The sequence below is a fragment of the Athene noctua genome, chromosome 2, assembly GCF_965140245.1.
Source record: "Athene noctua chromosome 2, bAthNoc1.hap1.1, whole genome shotgun sequence".
NCBI lineage: Eukaryota > Metazoa > Chordata > Aves > Strigiformes > Strigidae > Athene > Athene noctua.
In genome coordinates, this window is record NC_134038.1 from 5,572,384 (window position 1) to 5,591,719 (window position 19,336).

The 19,336-nt window shown below is 38.6% G+C and overlaps 1 protein-coding gene across 5 annotated transcripts in view; it reads left to right on the forward strand.

The window, feature by feature from the left end:
• TRAPPC9 (trafficking protein particle complex subunit 9) overlaps positions 1–19,336 on the forward strand; it is a 534,962-nt gene that overhangs the window by 184,888 nt on the left and 330,738 nt on the right. For all 5 annotated transcript variants that reach the window (XM_074898387.1, XM_074898390.1, XM_074898389.1 and 2 more), the window contains one exon: positions 14,705–14,847. In XM_074898387.1, the coding sequence (XP_074754488.1) occupies positions 14,705–14,847 (143 nt within the window). The remainder of the gene's footprint in view (positions 1–14,704; positions 14,848–19,336) is intronic.

Here is a 19,336-nt window from a genome sequence, read left to right on the forward strand (position 1 = left end):
CCTTGGGCCACAACAACCCCCAGCAGGGCTACAGGCCTGGGGAGGAGTGGCTGGAGAGCTGCCAGTCAGAGAGGGACCTGGGGGGGTGATTGACAGCCGGCTGAACAGGAGCCAGCAGTGTGCCCAGGGGGCCAAGAAGGCCAATGGCATCCTGGCTTGTGTCAGCAATAGCGTGGCCAGCAGGGACAGGGAAGGGATCTGAGCCCTGTACTCGGCACTGGTGAGGCTGCACCTCGATTCCTGTGTTCAGTTTTGGGCCCCTCACTCCAAAAAGGCCATTGAATGACTCGAGCGTGGCCAGAGAAGGGCAACGGAGCTGGGGCAGGGTCTGGAGCACAGGTCTGCTGGGGAGCGACTGGGGGAACTGGGGGGGTTTAGTCTGGAGAAGAGGAGGCTGAGGGGAGACCTCCTGGCCCTCTGCAACTCCCTGCCAGGAGGGTGCAGAGAGAGGGGATGAGTCTCTGGAGCCAAGGAGCCAGCGCCAGGCCCCGAGGGAATGGCCTCAAGCTGCCCAGGGCAGGGTCAGGCTGGCTCTGAGGAAGGATTTCTGTGCAGAAGGGGCTGTTGGGCGTTGGAATGGGCTGCCCAGGGCAGGGGGGAGTCCCCGGGATCCCTGGAGGGGTTGAAGAATCGGGCTGAGCCAGCGCTGAGGGATCTGGGGGAGTTGGGAATGGACAGGGTGAGGTTCATGCTTGGACTGGAGGAGCTTCAAGGGCTTTTCCAACCTTGATGATTCTGTGATTCTCTGATTTGTATGTTTGCATTTATATATAAAATGTGCATATATGTATTTTGCAAATTTAAGAAATTGTTTAGGTCAGTACACCCTAGGGATCCCTAGAGAGTGAAGTGGTCACATGAGAAAGGTTTTTTTGCTCAATTTTTTTAATGTGTATACAGTTGTTTGATGATGGGGGAATATGTTTAATGTTCTTGAGTGTCTCAGAGAGACACGGGAGGAATAAGGGACTGACAGTTTTCTGTTCACACAGAGTTTTTCTATTCTGTTTCTAAGAAAGTGGAGAGTTGTGATTTATTAGCGTATGAAGGTTTTACAATTTAGATTCTGGAATTAGATTTGCCATGTTTCCTTCAGGAAAAGATCTCTGAATCCACTCATTAATTCTCTTCTTAATGGTGTGTTACTGGACCTAATGATAATCTCCAGTTGATTTTTGAGAATGTATTTTGTGGGAGGAGGAAGCTCCAAAAGTAAGAACATACATTAAGCCTTTTTTTAAATGTTAGTTTAGTTTGATGTTCTGTAAACTTTAAAGAATAATTGATCTATGTGAAGAATATAGATGTGTAAGTAGTCACAGCTCAAAACCAATAATGGTCCAAGTATTGTCCGAATTGTGAGATCATGCTTAGAAATCAATAATGAACTTCTACTGCAGACTAGTCTGATGTACCCTGTTCAGATTGTCAGTGACTGGCCCTTTATAAATCTATGAAGAAAACATTTTATAATGCCTTTCATCTGCTTTTAGACCTTTGCCTTTGTAAAATTTGTCTGTTTTTATTGTAACATCACAGAATTTAAAGTGTATTCTCAGTCTTCAGGAATCTTTGCTGCAGGTGGGACTTGGAGCAGGCAATGGTGCCAGAGCTCGCTGGCATGGACCGTGTTTACCTGGCTGAATTACGGCAAGATGGGATCAGTGAGGAGAGGAAATGAATTTTAGTGTCATCTCTACTTCTGATTCATATCTGCAATTATCATCTTGTGTTTACTGAAGAGCTCAGTCCAAATTCCCTATATTGAGAAAAAACATTTGAGGAAATCACATGTACTGAGTTTATTAAGAGAGCTGTATGTTTTAATAATGAGATTGAATGCTTGGTTGCTTGGCATATTAGGTTTCAGATAACATGCCCAGTGAAAGAAAGAAGATACATTAGAATGGAAAGCGTCACCATTGTGCAACTCTAGGACCGGTTTTCTAGTGAAATTATAGGACAAATTTAATTTCTGAAGCACCAATCCCTGAAAACTAATTTCACTATTTTTTTATTCTGTTAGTTTTTATCATCGTATTGAGGAGTAGGAATTTGCAATATTCATTCCATATAAAACTCATTAAATCAGTGATATTTTTAGCTCAATAACTTTACTGATGTTGAAAATGATTGTGCTACTAGAGCCTCTATTTCCAACCCAAGTAGCAGCTGAAAAATCTGAAGTACTCAGTCTTCCATATTTATATGTTAATGGCTATGCTGAATAAACAGATCTATTGATTTAAGTTGTTCAAGCATTCCTGTTTTAAAACGTCTTTCTTCACTTGCTCCTACTTTTGAACAGTCACTTAATTGGGCTTATCCCTCCTCATCACAAGAATTCCTGAAAAAAAAAGAGAGAATTGTTTAACACAAGAATACCAAAAAGCCTTCATGGAAAAAATCTGATCACTCATTTTCAAGGATCTTTTATGTTTTATAGTAGATTTTTTTCTGATTTGCTGGTGGATTATTTCTTTCTAAGGTAATTCATCTGTTGCAGAGGAGGATTTGTTTTCTCTTTTGAGATTGTGGGTATAATTTTTGTTTAGAGTACAGTACAGCAATACCATGAATAAAAAGTATATGAGTAGTGAATGGAACTCACTTCTTCGGGATAGCATTTTGAACAGTAAATGGATTTGAGATCTTCAGGAAACCCTTTGTACTTTTTGTGTGCCCTTTTTATGGGATGGATTTGTGCGTTGTAAAATAGAAACTCTAAATTTTGCTTACTTGGGTAATGGTGGTGGACTTGGACCTATGTCAGACCATATGCCCATAGGGGAATGCACGCGACTGTTCCTTCTTTGTCTGGGGTATAATCTTCATATTATTTGGTGTTATAAAAGTTTATAAACTTCGAACAGTTAATTGTTTAATTGCCATTGAGGAAGAATAGTAACTAATACAATTACTTTACACTTATGATTGGTAAATATAGTAAAACCAGAAATATAACAGCAGAGTTAATAATAGTATGGTACTTCTGTTGGGATACTTGATTTTTTTTATGAAGGGCAGTCACAGTAAGAAAATCTGCCAGAATTCTTTGAAGCATATCCTGAGCTTGTGAACAAAGGAAAATTGTTGATACTGCTTACTTGATTCCTAAAACGCTTCCGAAAAGATTCACAAAAGGCTGCTTGAGAGAAACAAATATGCTGTGAGATAAAAGTGGACGTCCCGTCATGAGTCAGGAGCTGGTTAAAGGCAGGAAAAATGGCCCTTTTAGTCACTGCAAGGTGGTCTCCAGCCTAATTCATAGGGATTTCTGTTGTGCCTGAGCAAGCTCATAAAGCATCTGGATGTTAAAGTGATTAGGATTGTATCAAAGTTTATTATGGGTCGCATATAGGAAAAGCAATTTTTAAGGGTTATCTTGTGATGGTGCGTTGTTAAGATTTGAGATGAAGATCGACATTGATCCACATGTGCATTGTAACACACATGAAGCAAATGCAGTCTTAAAACCAAATGCACAGCGATGGTCTCTGAATTAACCGTTGCCATTAAGGATAGAGATCTTGGAGGTACGAGACATTCTACAAAGATGTTAATTTAATTTGTAGTAGCAATACAAAAGGCAAACAGAATATTAGGTATAACAGAAAGTAAAGGAATAGAGAGGCAAACAAAAAGTTTCTTCTGTGTTTACCCCACTTTGTGTGCAGTCATCCCTTTTTCTCACAAAGGACATGGTAGAAGGGAACAGAGGAGTGATGAGCTACTGTTGAGGAAGTGTGAAACAGTGTAGAGTGTTTGTCATGAAAAAATGTAATTGGGTAACTGCACTGTGTTACCCAGAGACTTCAGGTTGTTGCATATGAGCCTATCCAGGCTTGGTGGTGTTGGCTTTGATTCTCTTCCCGGGTTAGGGGGATTGGAGAAGAAAACTTGCACTCACGCTTGCAAACTTCAGCAGTGTCACACAACTTTCTGAAATTCTCATTTGCTTAACTCAAAATATACCCTGAAAGATAATACTTGGTTGCTGAGTCTGCAGTAGCAAGATGTGGCAGAGGGCAATTAAAAAAAGCAGTGTGCTCACTCTCACAAATGTGAGAGACAACCTGCTGGTGGATGATAGCAACATTGATCAGATTTGTCATTCTTAACTGGGGAGCTGCCTGGGCAGCACTTGTTTCTGTTCTTTTGCTGATGTTCTTCTGGGGTTGTGACTGGTTTTAGACTATCTTGTTATTCATGATTTCATAGCACGTGGGGGGTTTATGCTGGATACATGTACTTTGCACTGTTACACCCAAGAGTTTGTATTATCCACCTCTCATGGATGTGTTCTTTCCGTGAAAAGATACCTGCCAGCATCTTGTGCCTTTGCTTTTTGGGGACCCTGCTACAGGGTGTAATGAACAGGTTTCAGTGAGGAGTTACGTGCAGTGATGCCTCTTCAACAGCAACCAGCATGTTCCATAGCCATTGCTGGGAGAACCAGACTGAGTTGTTGGTGTCCACACAGAGAAATTTCCCTTCTGAAGGGTGTGTGTATGTGTGTGATTTGTTCATCAGCATCTATCCCTGCATTTACTCTCTTTTTGTACCTTCCTACTTGAGAATCAGGGCAGGATTTCAGAACCACAGAAGTTACTCAGGAACATGTGTGATGACTTGCTCCTCCATTCCTTCAAGTCCTCTGAGAACAGAAAGCAGGGCTGAATAATTTCCTAGCACACGTTTTTCTAAGAGGTTCTGCAGTTTAGTGTCAGTAGACAGAAAACTCTCGATGGGAATGTTCCACATACAAGTTACTTGTATTTAAATTATTTTTAATGTCTTATCTGTATCTCAGCCAAGAATGAGATTTTGTCACAGCTGCGGTCAGCAGTGCTTGTATCTAAGTTGAAGTAGGCAAAACCTTTGAGGCAGTTAAGAACATGTATCAACCATTTGAGCATTCATCTGCAGTAGTACTGCCCTGGAGGCCTGGATGCAATTTGCCTTTAATTAAAGAAAGCAGAATTCTGTGATTAATATTACAAGAAGAATTATGTATTATATTTCCTGAATATTTCCAGAGGGGAATTGAATTCCAGGAGACAATACTGTCCAGAGGAATAATGCTGTATACTCCTCTTTCTCCTGTCTTTTGGAAGTAACAATTTGTGTTCTAGCTAAAAAAATTCACACACAATAACTTGTGAATGTGTGACTGCAGGAGCCAATTAGAAAGAGCACGGTTTGATGCGAGATAAATACTCTTCAGTAAAGGATTGCTGAATATTGTATTTTATCTGTTGATTTGTGTATCTGTTTGTTAGAAAGACCTTTGATTCACCCTATTAGTTAATGCGGAATGACTACAGCATGCCTGCCTTTAAACAATATTATTCTGCTCACATCTCCATTCTCATTATAAACACGGCTATTTTTAGCTAGCACAGATTCAAAATATGCCTTGTAAGCTTAAGGGGGATTTATTGAGCTCCTGTGTATATTCACTAGAGATTCCTTGTTGAAGCTTACTGATTTAGGATTGGGGAGGGGTAAAATGTACTATTTAATTCCTGGCATATGCCTGCAGGAGCTATATTTAGCTTCAGCTACTTGTTATCGCCATTGTGCTATTTTTACAAAGAGATGCAGCAGTTTCATTGTTCAGGGGCTTAACTAGACATAAATGTAGATGGACGAGCTAGATAAACATCAGTGTACTTCAAAAATTGCTACTGAAAGTCAGTGTGTGTGCTGTAGGTGTACTCGAGTAAAACTGCACTAGAGCATGAATACGGCAGGCACCTTGTTCAATAGACTGGTTGTGTAAATTCACCTGATTAACACATGTGCTAAAAATTATGTTTAATTTTGCTTTAGACTGATAAAGTAGTTTAACATGAATAACAATGTGGTCTTTGTTTGTATTTGTACATAAAAAGGTCTGATTTACTGCAGCGGCACAAAATATTTCATTGCTTAATCAGTTGTTAAGAATTTTATCATAGCTTTTGTAGTTGCCATATATATTTTTAATGGAATACAGAGGAGAAAAATTAGTATGGAGATCGCTTGCTGCAGTTCAGTCCTAGAGGATGATTACATATGCACTACAAGATGATTACATATGCATATCCTTTTTATAATGCATGTATCAGGGTTCTTGCTATCACTTACTATACTACTTGGTGCTTTAAGGAACAATATCTACTGGGAGAGTCTCCTTTTCCTAGTTGGGGAAAATTAGGAATTCTACCTTGATCAATTCCAGTAGATTTAGATTTGCATCATAGTTTGCATTCAGAGAAATGTATAGGTACCTTCTGTCCTTTCTTGGCTGTTTAATTTCTACTTAAAAGTACAGACTTTATTTTTTATCTAAAAAAAGAAAAAATATATACAGAAATGCAGGAAACCTAAAGTATATATTTACAGAATCATAGAATGGTATGGGTTGGAAGAGACCCTAAAGCTCATCTAGTCCCAACCCCCTGCCATGGGCAGGGACACCTTCCACTAGCCCAGGTTGCCCAAAGCCCCGTCCAACCTGGCCTTGAACCCTTCCAGGGAGGGGGCAGCCACAGCTTCTCTGGGCAACCTGTGCCAGGGCCTCACCCCCCTCACAGGGAAGAATTTCTTCCTTATTTCTAATCTAAATCTACCCTCTTTCAGTTTAAAACCATTACCTTTCACCCTATTGCTACACTCTCTCATAAACAGTCCCTCCCCATCTTTCCTGTAGTCCCTTCAAGTACTGAAAGGCCGCTATAAGGTCTCCCCGGAGCCTTCTCTTCTCCAGGCTGAACCCCCCCAACTCTCTCAGCCTGTCCTCACAGGGGGGGTGCTCCAGCCCCCTGAGCATCTTTTTGGCCTCCTTTGGACTTCCTCGAGGAGGTCCATGTCCTTCTCATGCTGAGGGTCCCAGAGCTGGACACAGCACTGCAGGGGGAGGTCTCATAAGAGTGGAGTAGAGGGAAAATCCCTGCCCTCGACCTGCTGGCCACACTTCTCTTGATGCAGCCAAGGACACGGTTGGCGTTATGGGATGGGAGTGCACGTTGCTGGCTCATAGTCACTTTTACATCCACTAATACCCCCAAGTCCTTCTCCATAGGGCTGCTCTCAATCCACTCATCGGCCAGCCTGTATTTGTGCTTGGGATTTCCTGGGATTGATTTTGTGTATCAGAAAATCAGACAGGTTAGCTGTATGTGAAAATACTAATATCCTCCAGTGAGAGAGAGAGCAATGAATAGATCTCTTTCTGCAAAGTTGCATGATATCACTGTACACTCATTCCATCAATTATTTTCATTTAAAAATTTGATTTATTATATAATTTACTTTTCATGATCCATGATGTGATTCATATTTCTTGTATGGTTGTCCATGTATTCCACTTCTGATCTTCATTTCTTATTGTGGACCTTTCTTGGGCTGCCTAAGATTTGTGCCAGATACTAAAGACATCAGGGAGGACTGATTTATTTTTCGTTTTGAAATGATAGCTTGAAATGAACCTTTACATCTAAAGGCTTGGTGCTCCTGTTATCACAAATTACATACTCCACTTCTCTTCCCAAATGTCCTTTCAATACCAGTATTTCAAGTCAAAAAGTTCTAAGTGTTTGAGGAAATGATGCATGGAAGAAGCTTTGAAGATATCAGGATCCAAGTCCCTGAGGTCTTAGTTTTGCAGTAAGAGACTGGTCCAAAGAGTCATCATAGAATGGTTTGGTTTGGAAAGGACCTTAAAGACTATCTAGTTCCAATCCCCCTGCCATGGGAGGGACACCTTTCAATACACAGAATCATTTAAGTTGGAAAAGCCCTTGAAGCTCCTCCAGTCCAACCATTAACCTCACCCTGATCGTTCCCAACTCCCCCAGATCCCTCAGCGCTGGCTCAGCCCGACTCTTCAACCCCTCCAGGGATCCCGGGGACTCCCCCCCTGCCCTGGGCAGCCCATTCCAACGCCCAACAGCCCCTTCTGCACAGAAATGCTTCCTAAGATCCAGTCTAACCCTTTCCTGGAGCAGCTTGAGGCCATTCCCTCTTGTCCTATTGCTTATTACTTTGCTAAGAGACTCATCCCCAGCTCTCTGCACCCTCCTTTCAGGGAGCTGTAGAGGGTGATGAGGTCTCCCCTCAGCCTCCTCTTCTCCAGACTAAACCCCCCCAGTTCCCTCAGCCGCTCCCCAGCAGACCTGTGCTCCAGACCCATCCAACCTGGCCTTGAACACTTCCAGGGAGGGGGCAGCCACAATGCCGAGTAACGTGTGTATCTCAGAAAGTATTAAGTATGTGATGAGACCGTTCAGATTTAGCAACGCTGTTCTTTTCTTAACTCTCATCAACAGGGAGTAATAAAAATTCAATGCTCCTGACATTAAGCTGGAGGGTTTTTTTCTATTACATTCGAGATTTTTGTCCTTCCAAGGAGAATTATAGAGTCTCTAGCTAGTCAGCAGTTTCTCTGCTTTTCCTCTTTAGTGGTGTGGGGGTGTGTGGTTTTTTTTTCTTTTATCCTCCTGAGAACAAGTGGGCAGGAGGATATTCAGCTTATGTACATAAGGGCACCTGTTGCATTTCCCAACACTGCTGTTCAGCTTCATTTTTTTATACAGACTTTATCCTTTAAGCCTGATTTTTATACAGACTTTATCCTTTGTCAGGTTACCCTATAGAATCATGGACTGTAGGCTCACTGGTGGGAGAAAGAAGCGAAAACCACAAATATTTGTCTTGTGGTAGACTCTGTAAATTAAGGCTCAAGGAAGTACTAATCTGAATTAATTTTGATAGACAAATAGATACATAGGCGGAGATGTGTGCATTTCTAAATGCCAAGACAGAATTTTTTCATGAGATTAACTCTAAACATAGTTTTTGCATTGACAAATCAGTCCAAGGACTGGAAGCTTGATGTATTTGAGTCTTACCTTCCTTGGCTTCAGCTATGCAGGGACCTCCATTTCCTTCCCAGTGTTCACATTCCGGAAAAAAGATTCAGTTCATACATTTCTGTGTGAACCGTGTTGCTGGAGCAGCATATCCCATGTTCTTAGATTGAAAAGCTTGCAGTCTCCAAGACTGGACCTTTTTGGCTTTAGTCCAGTAATGCTTAGGCCAAGTTACTCTGATAGTAACGATGGAAAATTGAGGTATGGAGCCACATATAGAAAAAAGGATAAAACATTTGGTCTGACTAGAGGAGAAAAACCTACCTCACTCCCTGATAACTGTGTGCTGTGCAGATGGGGATAAACCCCACGGCTTCTTAGCATGAATGAAGGTGAGCCAGTAGGTCTGGCCTGAGGCAGCAAGGAGCAGAAGAGGGCTTGAATGCATCTTTGAGAACCGTGGTCTGCAGCCTGAAACATCACGGAGGCCCTGTGGGGCTGTGCAAGCACCACAGCCCCGAGGAGAGCTCGGCCTCCTGTCCCAGGAGCAGCGAGGAAGCTGTGGAAGGGCAGAGGCTTGGAGATGCCACCAGCTCTGTGTCACTGCACCCACGGAGTGGGTGATGCTGTAGAACACCGTCTGTGTCATCTGTGCTGGCACTCGGAGCACGCTTTCAGCTGGCCATCTCTGTGCTGTTGTTACCAGAGTATTTATTGCCAGGGTTACCTGCTGCTGTTGAAAAGAGCGTGGTTAATATGAGAAACTCACTTTCTCTTTGTTACTGCCAGATAATTTAATTAGTTGCAGTTAGGCAGCTGAAATTCCTGATCTGTGATTTATTTACGCAGTCCTCAAAGCTCTTAAAAGAATTTAAGCATGGCACCCAGAAAGAAATTGAGAAATTAATTTTGTAGAGTGATTCTCTGGTGCCTTCTGCAAAATGGACCTGAAGATCTAGTACATTGTTATTTCTCTTTATTACTGATGAATATCACTGATTGCCCATCAGAGTTGAGTATGGGAGTGGGATGGTCAGAGAAGGAGAGGAAAAGAGGAGGGAGGCAGAGAAAATTTAACAAAATTGGGGTTTATAGTCTGCTTAAGGAAAAAAAACCCAAACACCCAAACAAACCAGAAAAAAAAGGCATCCAATGAGAAAAGGGACTACAAGTCAGAAAGAATGGCTAAACAGTCATGAATGCACAGAGCATGTCCTGCTAATGCTAATTTGCATGAGAAGCAGATCAGGAACATAATGCAATTTGGTAAGAAAACAGGTTTACTGTTAGACAAGTAATGGGGTTTTTTGTTTGTTTGTTTGTTTTAGCGTATTTGGAGTTTACATACCTAAAATAAATTCCTTTTCAAATTTCCAGCCCTAATCCAATGAGAAATAATACTTATTAGTAAGAATTGTTTTCTTTAACCATTTCAGAAACTAAAATGGAAAAATTTTAGTCTGATTCTATGTATATTTTTAGTCTGGTCATGCTGCTGTGCTTTTTTTTTTTTTTTTTTTTTTTTTTTTTTTTAATGTTATATCTTAATGGAGAGCCTGCAATGGTACATTCTGGTATTTCGTCAGTTATTGCAGTCAGTATCTGCAGAGTCTCAGGAGCAAACTGCCTGTAGCTAAGTACTGGCATTTCATCTTGTATTAAATGTTGAGATCTACTTAGTGTCATTTTTGCTATATTAAGGGAATTTTAAAAAGGCCTGAAAGTGCAGTGTATGTGAGCCTTTCTTGCAAAGTATGATTTGTTAAATTAATTATGGAAAACACTGATAATCAACATTTCAAAAATTGATGTTCCAGTTTGGAAAAACTTTGAGGACAACATCTTGCTTTGCTATCTGAAACACAAAATGCAGGATGTGTGCTGATGGGATACTGTAAGAAGAAATACTATAAACTAGAATCTTCTGGTTCTTCCAGTAGCAAGATATGCACAGGGATAAAGTCAGAGTTACTGCTATTGCTAGTAAAATTGCTTAAGGACTGAAGAAACAAAGAGTAAAGAAACAAATCTACTAAGCAAGATACATGATGTAAGAATTAAACCCAGGAGCTCCTGGTCTGAACCATTTCTGACTTTGTAAAGATTACAAACAAAGACGAATAAAAGTATTTTTCCACAGTGAGGACGAAAGCATATGAATGCGTTATTGGTTGTTTACTCATTAACAATGTATCACTATAAAGTTGAGTTTCCTGACTACTAATTCACCTACTGGGTATATCATTCTCATTGTTGGCAGTTCCTTTGTTGATTACATCTAATGTTGCTGTTCAGTAATTATTCCTGTTTTTATAAAAGAAGTAGACTCTTCTAATGTTTTTCATATCTTGAAGGATTTTTTTTTTCTTAAAAAAAGTCTAATTATGAGAGTTGCTAATATTAAATTAGGCTAATATTTTGTGTTCTTCTATGGAATGTTTATTTTCCTTTACATACAGCGTATAACGGTTACATCTCTGAGGTGGATTCTTACATCCTTTAGTTATACTTCCCTTAACATACCTGTGGTCTAAGCCAAGTTTTTGAGCTAAAATAATCTTCTTTGCTACATATAAGTTCGAACACTTTTGGGGGGTAAAGCTTCTTGACTCTGGTAGTCAGGCAACCCCCTTACTTGAGAACAAGCATACAGAAAGGATTGAGCACCGTGTTGACCTTCATCACTGCTCTTTCCCCCTTCATGTATAAGTTTCTTGTTTCTGTCATTAGCTCTTTTGGGGAGGTATGTTCTCAATCAGTAACTTCTGTGTAAGTAGCAATATTCTATAGAATTATATGGAAATTCTCTTTAGATTTTACTGTCTACTTCTGGGTAGGAAGTACTATAGTAGTAGCTCAATAGAAATAATTGTTCTGAGTTGTAGATTATAACTGTTTGAACGGGCAGTTAAAAATCAGTATCTGAAAGGTACTGCTGTTCAGGAAGTCACTATTGAGGGATTGGCACAAGAGTACTAACTTGTCATTCAGTTCGGAAATTTTAATGCCCAAAGTTTTGCTTTTTGTTAATGACATACTGTTATTCGAGGAGCAGTGCTTTTCTATTTTTGCTTTTAGTTCTGTTTTATCAGTGAATATGGGAAGGATGTCCATGAGCAGATTAGAGAGAATGATTTTTTTTGTAAAATAAACCTGGTACCTGCTCTATGCAGAAAATATGTTTGAGGACAAAATGCATGAGAGAAACCAAAATGGCAATTTTTTGATTTATCTGTAAAATATTTTTTGTCAATATAGTAGGTGATATTAATGTCTGGTGCCGTTGCTTAAGAATCTTGTTATCTGGAATTTAGACTCGGCAACACTTCCATTTCCTTTACTTCATCAATAGAAGGAAGGACCAATGAAATAGTAAAAGATTTATCAAGCCAAAGTCATCATAGGTTAAACAATTTATCCATATTTTTACTATTTACTTCCAGAATGCAACTCTGCTTAAACACAAGAATTGTTTCCCCCCCAGCCCCATCCACAGACACTCTGAATTCCAGATGTGTTCAGTTAACAATAGGCTGCTTTTCCTGGCTGCCTGCCCTGAGAGGCCAGTGTACTCCATCCTTCCTTCCTTTTCTTTTTTTAAGGATCATCTGCAGGCAAAATTATGTTTGTAGTGACACCCTGCTATTTCTTCTTCGTCTGCAGTGATGCAGTTTGCAGAAATCTAATAAATTCTATTGGTATTTGTAGAGATGAATAGAATCTGCAGCTCAGTCTTTTATTTATGTAGGTTTGACAAGGCCACTGGAGTAAGTATACAACATTATTTAAATGGGGGACTGTAGCATTTGGACTGTTCTTCTCTGCAGGTGCTGTGGGAGAGAGTGAAAAATTGTTTTAAATTGGAGCTTTATAAATTTATGAAACTGTAGTTTTCGTTTTTTTTTTCTATCCTAGAGATAGAAAATAGATATTTCATATTGTACGTGGAGACCTTTCCAAGGTATGTGTGTGTACAGGGGTTTAAAGGAGATTGAATTTGGGTTATTTTTAAAATCTGTTCATATTATATGAATCCTAAGCAATAAAACTTTCTTTGATGACCTGAAGGCTCCTGAAAAAAAAAATTTCCTTCAGTCCTGCTCCCCTGCTACACACACATCTACAGTCTTGATGTAAAGTCTACCTGATGCTTAATCTTTGTGCGTGTGTGTCCATTCCTAGGAACCCTGCAGATTATCATGGCCTGAGAAAGACTGTAGGTTTGGGTGTTCTGTGGTTCTCAGAGATATTAAAAATCTCTTGTGTCCTCACTATTATATGTCCTCAGTTAGATCTTACATTTTGGGTGAGAAGAGATGTCTTTCTGTGGTCTAGATTAATAGAAGGCTCTTAGGGTTTTGTTTGTTTGTTTGTTTGTTTTTTCTCTAGCATGGAGTGTGAGACACACACAGGGTCATGAATGAGTTTTCTTTGACAAATTCCTCACTACAACAGGGACAAAGATTGTGATGATGCCCTTAAACTCTCCTGCTCATCAATGGCACATAACGATTGTAGTTTTTAACCTCTTTTCTGGAGGTTTTTCATTTGGTATAGGATGTTACAAAGGGGTTTGTATCTGAAATGATAATGTTCTGTGAGCTTTCAAACTAACATTTATTACATGTTTATCTGTAATTATGGGACTGGGCTTAATAAAGCAGCTTTGTGCCATGGTCCTGTGTAGAGTGAACCATGGTTCCATACCACAGTAGCTTTCCCAAGCAGGATACTGTGAGTATTACAGCAATAATAAGAATGTACATAGCTGGAGTTTTCACAGATTTCCTAATTGAAATTGAAGTCCATTCTCACGTTATGATGTAAGTAATGTCAGATCCTTGTACTTAGAGAGTCTGGCTCTGATTTTTATTAAATGGTCCAGGTGGTTAATTAGAAAAAACTATGTTCTGAATGGGTTTGTGCGTTTTTATTTTTGTATTTAATATTGATTAGCTCTCCTGACATAACATAAACTTGAGTTCATTAACTACAGATTAGGAATTGACATAAATAGAGTAGATGGGTATGTCCAAAGTGCCCAGTGAATTTTTTTATTTGTATTATAAGGTGACTCTCATGAATTTTAATGAAACTAAAGTAAGAATTGGAATTAGCCCACTTAAAAACAAACTCAAAATAGGCAAAACTTTTAAGTGTACACATGCAGCAAAATACTAAATTCTTGATTTTGGTATTTAAATCACTGATTGTGTTTATTTTAAAAAATTGATTGTATCCGTGTTTCTGTTCCTTTAGCCAGACTTAGAAATAGAATGGTATAAAATATAAATGTTTTTTTCATATTTAGAAAATGCTTTGATTTTTCTTTAGAAGTTAGTTAATGGAGACAACTGTATGTTTACAGGGACTTGTTGAGAGAGCAGATGCTTTTAGATTTGTATAATCTTTATCTGTCCACACTCAAAAACTTTAAAGGTTTTCCATTTGTTTATGAGGGTAATGATGTGGTGAATATTTTTCAAGAGTATCAAAGAGCATATAATTTAATAAACCCTAAACTCTTCTAAACAAAAGTAAACTCTTCAGTCTTCTGTGTTAAATGTGGTATGGAGAGGAATTATGTAAAAGACCAGCTGACTTTGTTCCGTACTCTAGTTTTTGAAAGAATTAGGGAAAAAAAGTGCAACTGTTTACCTAAGATGCAATTATTTGTTAAATTGCCTTTTTTCATGAGATAATAGAATGGATGGGTTAGGAAAAGAAAATTCTTGAGGGCAAAGAAACTTTGTTGGTAAATCACTTCTATGGTCTAATTTAATTGAACCTGTGAAATGCACAGTAATGACACATAGCTAATAAGTAATTTACTTTTATTTTTCTAGACACTGGAAGCCATTTTGAATTTTAAATACTCTGGTGGACCCGGACATGTTGAAGGCTATTACCGGAACCTTTCGCTAGGCCTTCATGTAGAAGTAGAGCCGTCTGTTTTCTTTACACGTGTCAGTACCCTTCCAGCAACAAGGTAAGCCTTGTTTTGACTCTTGTATATTTGACTTAATGTCTCTGTTGTGTTATTGTCAGACAGTGGAACAGGCTGTCCAGGGAGGTGGTGGAGTCCACACCCCTGGGTGTGTTTAAGGGTCGTTCAGATGAGATGTTGGGGGATGTGGGGTAGGGGAGAACTTTGTAGAGTCGGGCTGATGGTTGGACTCGATGATCCCAAGGGTCTTTTCCAACCTGGATGATTCTGTGATTGTTATACTGGCTGTAACTTAAAGACCGTGCTGTAAAATTTCAGTATCATCAGCAACATGTAGGTTAAAGAATCATATGAACAATTTTTCAAAATTCTTCATTTAGGAGTTTAGCCTCCTTCAACTGCAGACTATGATTAAAGCAGTCCTTGTGCATTGGACAGTTTCTGAGATTCATTTCGTGACAGTTTATTTTACAAGGGACAGGATATCTCCTCTTCATTGTAAAATTTGAGGACTTCTTTCTGTATTTCTTTGTTGTTGTGGTGTGTTCTGCATTACATTGTTTTGTGTTTGTCTAACAGAATCTCACCCAAATTGCATGTGTAAATGATTGTCTTTGGATATGAGGAATAAATTGTAATCGTTCTCCTGTGGTGCTTGCTTTATCTTGCAAGGCACAGATTAGTTTCACATATTGTAGCGAGTTCTAAAAATCATGGCAACATATTATGGTGGTCAAATGCCATAATCAAAAAAATGTGATTACATAAAATTCATCAGCCACTCAGTGAAATCATTATTAGTAATTTTTTTTTTTTTTTCTAAAATGGTCTTTATCTGCTGTTAAATACATAGTTTCTATTCTGTATGTTCTTATTAATTTTATATTGCTTTACGTACTGCTTGAGCAAAGCAGCTTTTGCAAAAATGAATTCTGTAAGTTAATGCTTTTAGTGATGCTTAATCAGCAAGTTTTTGTTAATATATGCTGGTAGTTAGTTAAATACTTTGCAATCTTTAAATATTTGGGATGTATTCAAACTCTGGCAGTTCCAGAGGTGGCCTTTGAATAGCTTTCATTCAGAAAATGAATAAATGAGCTTGGGTTTGTTGGGAAGAAAGAAGACTGAGGATGGACCTTGTTTCAGTGTGTAAGTACATCTGAGGTATAAATACAAAGGAAGAGGAAATACTCTTTTAGGTGAATGATGAAGTTAGTGCAAGAAAAAAATGTTACAAATTGGACATGAATATGCTTTTATAAAAAAAACGCTTGTAATAATCAGCTACCGGCTATCAAGTAGGATTATTGAAAAGAAAGCTAGTGTGCATAGTGGCAGAAAGCATTTCGCTTGGTTTAAATTCTGAAATTATTTCAGTGCAATTATGTAATACTGTTACTAATAATAGCTGAGAGTTAACTTAATTGATCCAAGAATTTCCTACTAGTCTTAGGACCTTTTCCATGTCAGTCTTCAGAAATAAAACCCATGGATAGGCAAGAAGGGGGAATGTAAGTGTAGGAGATATTTGGAGCGTATTTCATTTTCAAAGGAAAAAAATGAGTCACTGGTAACATACCATTGCAAAAATTTCACAGGAAGGATGGACAGCAACGTAGTTTGCAGAACATGAAGTGTTTCTTTTGTTCCTTGTGAACAAAAGAAGTAAAGCCTCAAGAAAAGTTACCGTATCTACTTTGGGGCTTGAACTTGTAGAAACATAGACAAAAGTGGACAAGTTTGAGAAAGTCTAGAGCAAGAAGAGTAAAAAAATGTGACTTATGCTAAAGCATGAGTTTAAAAGTTTGAAAACACTCTTGGTGTTGCTGAAGCCAGAGAGAAGAGTGACAGGGGACTTAACTTTTGGTTACATAAATAGCACTGCCAAGACAATAGGTATCTGTTTTTCAGAGCAGGTAATACAGCAAATAATGACCTTTGGATATAGCAAGGGAATTTCAGGTTAGGCAAAGATAACAAAACACTGAAATACTTTTTAAAAAAAAATGTTTCAAAATATGACAAACGAGGGTTGTTTTTTTTTTTTTTTAGTGAGTAGACTGTGTCCAGCTCTTATAAGACAGACCTAAAACTGTATGACTTTATTGGTAAGCAAGTTTGTCAAGCATTTTGCTGCTTGGAAGTGTAGCATAACAGGTATAATTTTATTCTTTTAGGAACTGCTCTACTAAAGTAAATCCAATGCTACTTGCAAAGTCAGAACACAGTATCCAGAACAGCGGTTTGCAAAATTCTGGGAACCTTATAAATGATTTTAAGAGTTTCATCCCTGCAATGGCACAGGCTTAGGCCTTTATAATGTTTTCAATGTTCAATAAGTGATCTCTCTTTATCAGCCTGGGAATAACACAACATCTATTTTAAATAGTTTTCAAGATGCATTATTATTAAAATACTCAGTTTGCATTTACTATTTCCCTGCATAGTCCATTCAGTGTCAAAAATGTCCTTTTTACTCTGTCCATGTGTACTTTTAAGTGAACAGCATAACTGCTCTTTAGCTCACTGCAATTACTTTCCTATAGTCATGGAGTAACTTGGGTGTGAAGCTGCGAATCTTCTGTAAAAGCTTCAAGTACAACATGATGCTTTTATTTGAAACTCTTGTTGGTAAGCTGGCTTTTCGTGCTAGGTTTCCTCAGCTGTTTTTTTGTGTTAAGACAAGGTTATCCTACCCCTGCCTTGCCAATCTATTCTCAGGAATTTACTATGTATGGAAAGTATTTAATCCTGAAATCTTTAAAAATAGATTGAGGTGCTAATTCAAAGGTAGAGTTTCTGCATTGTTCAGCTGTGTACAGTTTCACAAGTCTTATAGCAGCAGGTGCTATATATAGTGGCTCCAATTCAGCCAAGTGCTTCAGCTCATATTGTATGCATTTGCTTCATTCTTTGCCCGTTCATCATACCGATCAGCATTTAAGTCAGTAGAAACTTTAAGTGATTTACTGATTTGAGATGGAGTTAAAGATGTGACTGCTTTTAATTAGGATGCCTAAAAGCTTTACTGAGTTGGGAAAAAATATTGTAATATTTACATTTCTTTCAGAAATGTTTTATTGCAAGAGCTGTCAAAAGGCTTTTTTGTTGTTGTTGTTTTTTTTTTTTTTTGTTACATTAGCATATGTTGTCTGCTAAGTCATGAATGAATTTTGGTTTTAAGTGCTTATTATCTCTTGTTGTTTGCTCCATAATGGTAGCTTTAGTGATCAGTGACACCATTCCTTTACTCTTGTGCTTCCCTGGGATGATTCTCCATCTGAAGGATAAGTCATGTGTCATTTAATATTACGTTTTAGAGTGAAAAAATAGCAGAAATATGTCATCTTCCAATCTGCTAAAGGATAACTGTTTATCATTAAATGAAACAAAGTCTGGTTTTTGACTATTGATCATCTCTGCCAATATCTGAGACTCAATGACAGCAAATTATAAATCAAATTTTGTACTTTTACTTGCTCTGTTAAAATCTTGAATCTGGTTTCCTTTTGATTTACAGCTGAGATTTCATTGCTTAAATTCTGTCTGAGGTGCTGAGCTATTTTTGTTTAGTCATTATGTGAAACTGTATTTTTTAATTTACCTTTTCAGCTGTCATTTCAGAATGAAAGCTATCATTGTTTTCATTTTCTGGATTCAATTTTTTTCCTTCTGTGTTTTTGTTGGGTTTATTTTACATTTTACCTTAACAAAAGTAAGAATAGCTTACTAGCTGCTGGGCTTAAAAAGTCAAAGTAAAATAAAAACTTTGAACATCGATTCTTCCCTTAGGCCTTTACTGAAAAAAACACGAAAAATGTTAATGAAATCACTCCCCCCCCCCCCCCCAATTGTACCATAAAGGTTGTGTATTATGTTAAAGTCCTGCAAACTTAATTGGTATTTCTTTTATTTAGCTTCTTGAGCAGATATGCATGGGGAATATGACTGAAACAACTGGGAATTTTTGTTTGGTTTTTGTTTTTCTAAATAGTCAAAACTGCGTCTTCCACTCATGCACAGTTTTCTGCTTTTTAGGGTGAAGTTTCATTAACTACATCTTCAGTATATCATAAAATGCATTTAATCCTGACAAGAGTTCCTTTTAACCTTTCTCTGTGTTGGTCTGTAGAAGCATTGTGGTTGGCTTGATGCAGCCCTTAACATGCTGCAGTGCCTAATCTGTTGCCTAACTCTGGCTCATGTATCACCTCTCCTGTTGCAAGAGATGATATTCTGTCTGTAAACGCCCATAATCTGTTCTGAGGTTTTTCACTGGGTGTATCAACCTATGCTCACTGGGCTGCCTGCATCTGAAAGGACTGGCAGAACAGCCTTGTGCTGAAAAATTGTTTGCCTCTGACCATGTTACCTGTAATCTTTGATTCTGCTTGTTTGTGCTTGCCTGGAGATGATTGTCCTTTAATGAATAAGCAAGAGCATAGGTGGTTAAAGCAGCCCAGCTACAGCATACAAGAGGTAATGAGTTAATGGTGAAGGTTTTCCCAGTCTGTCTGTCCTACAGCTCACT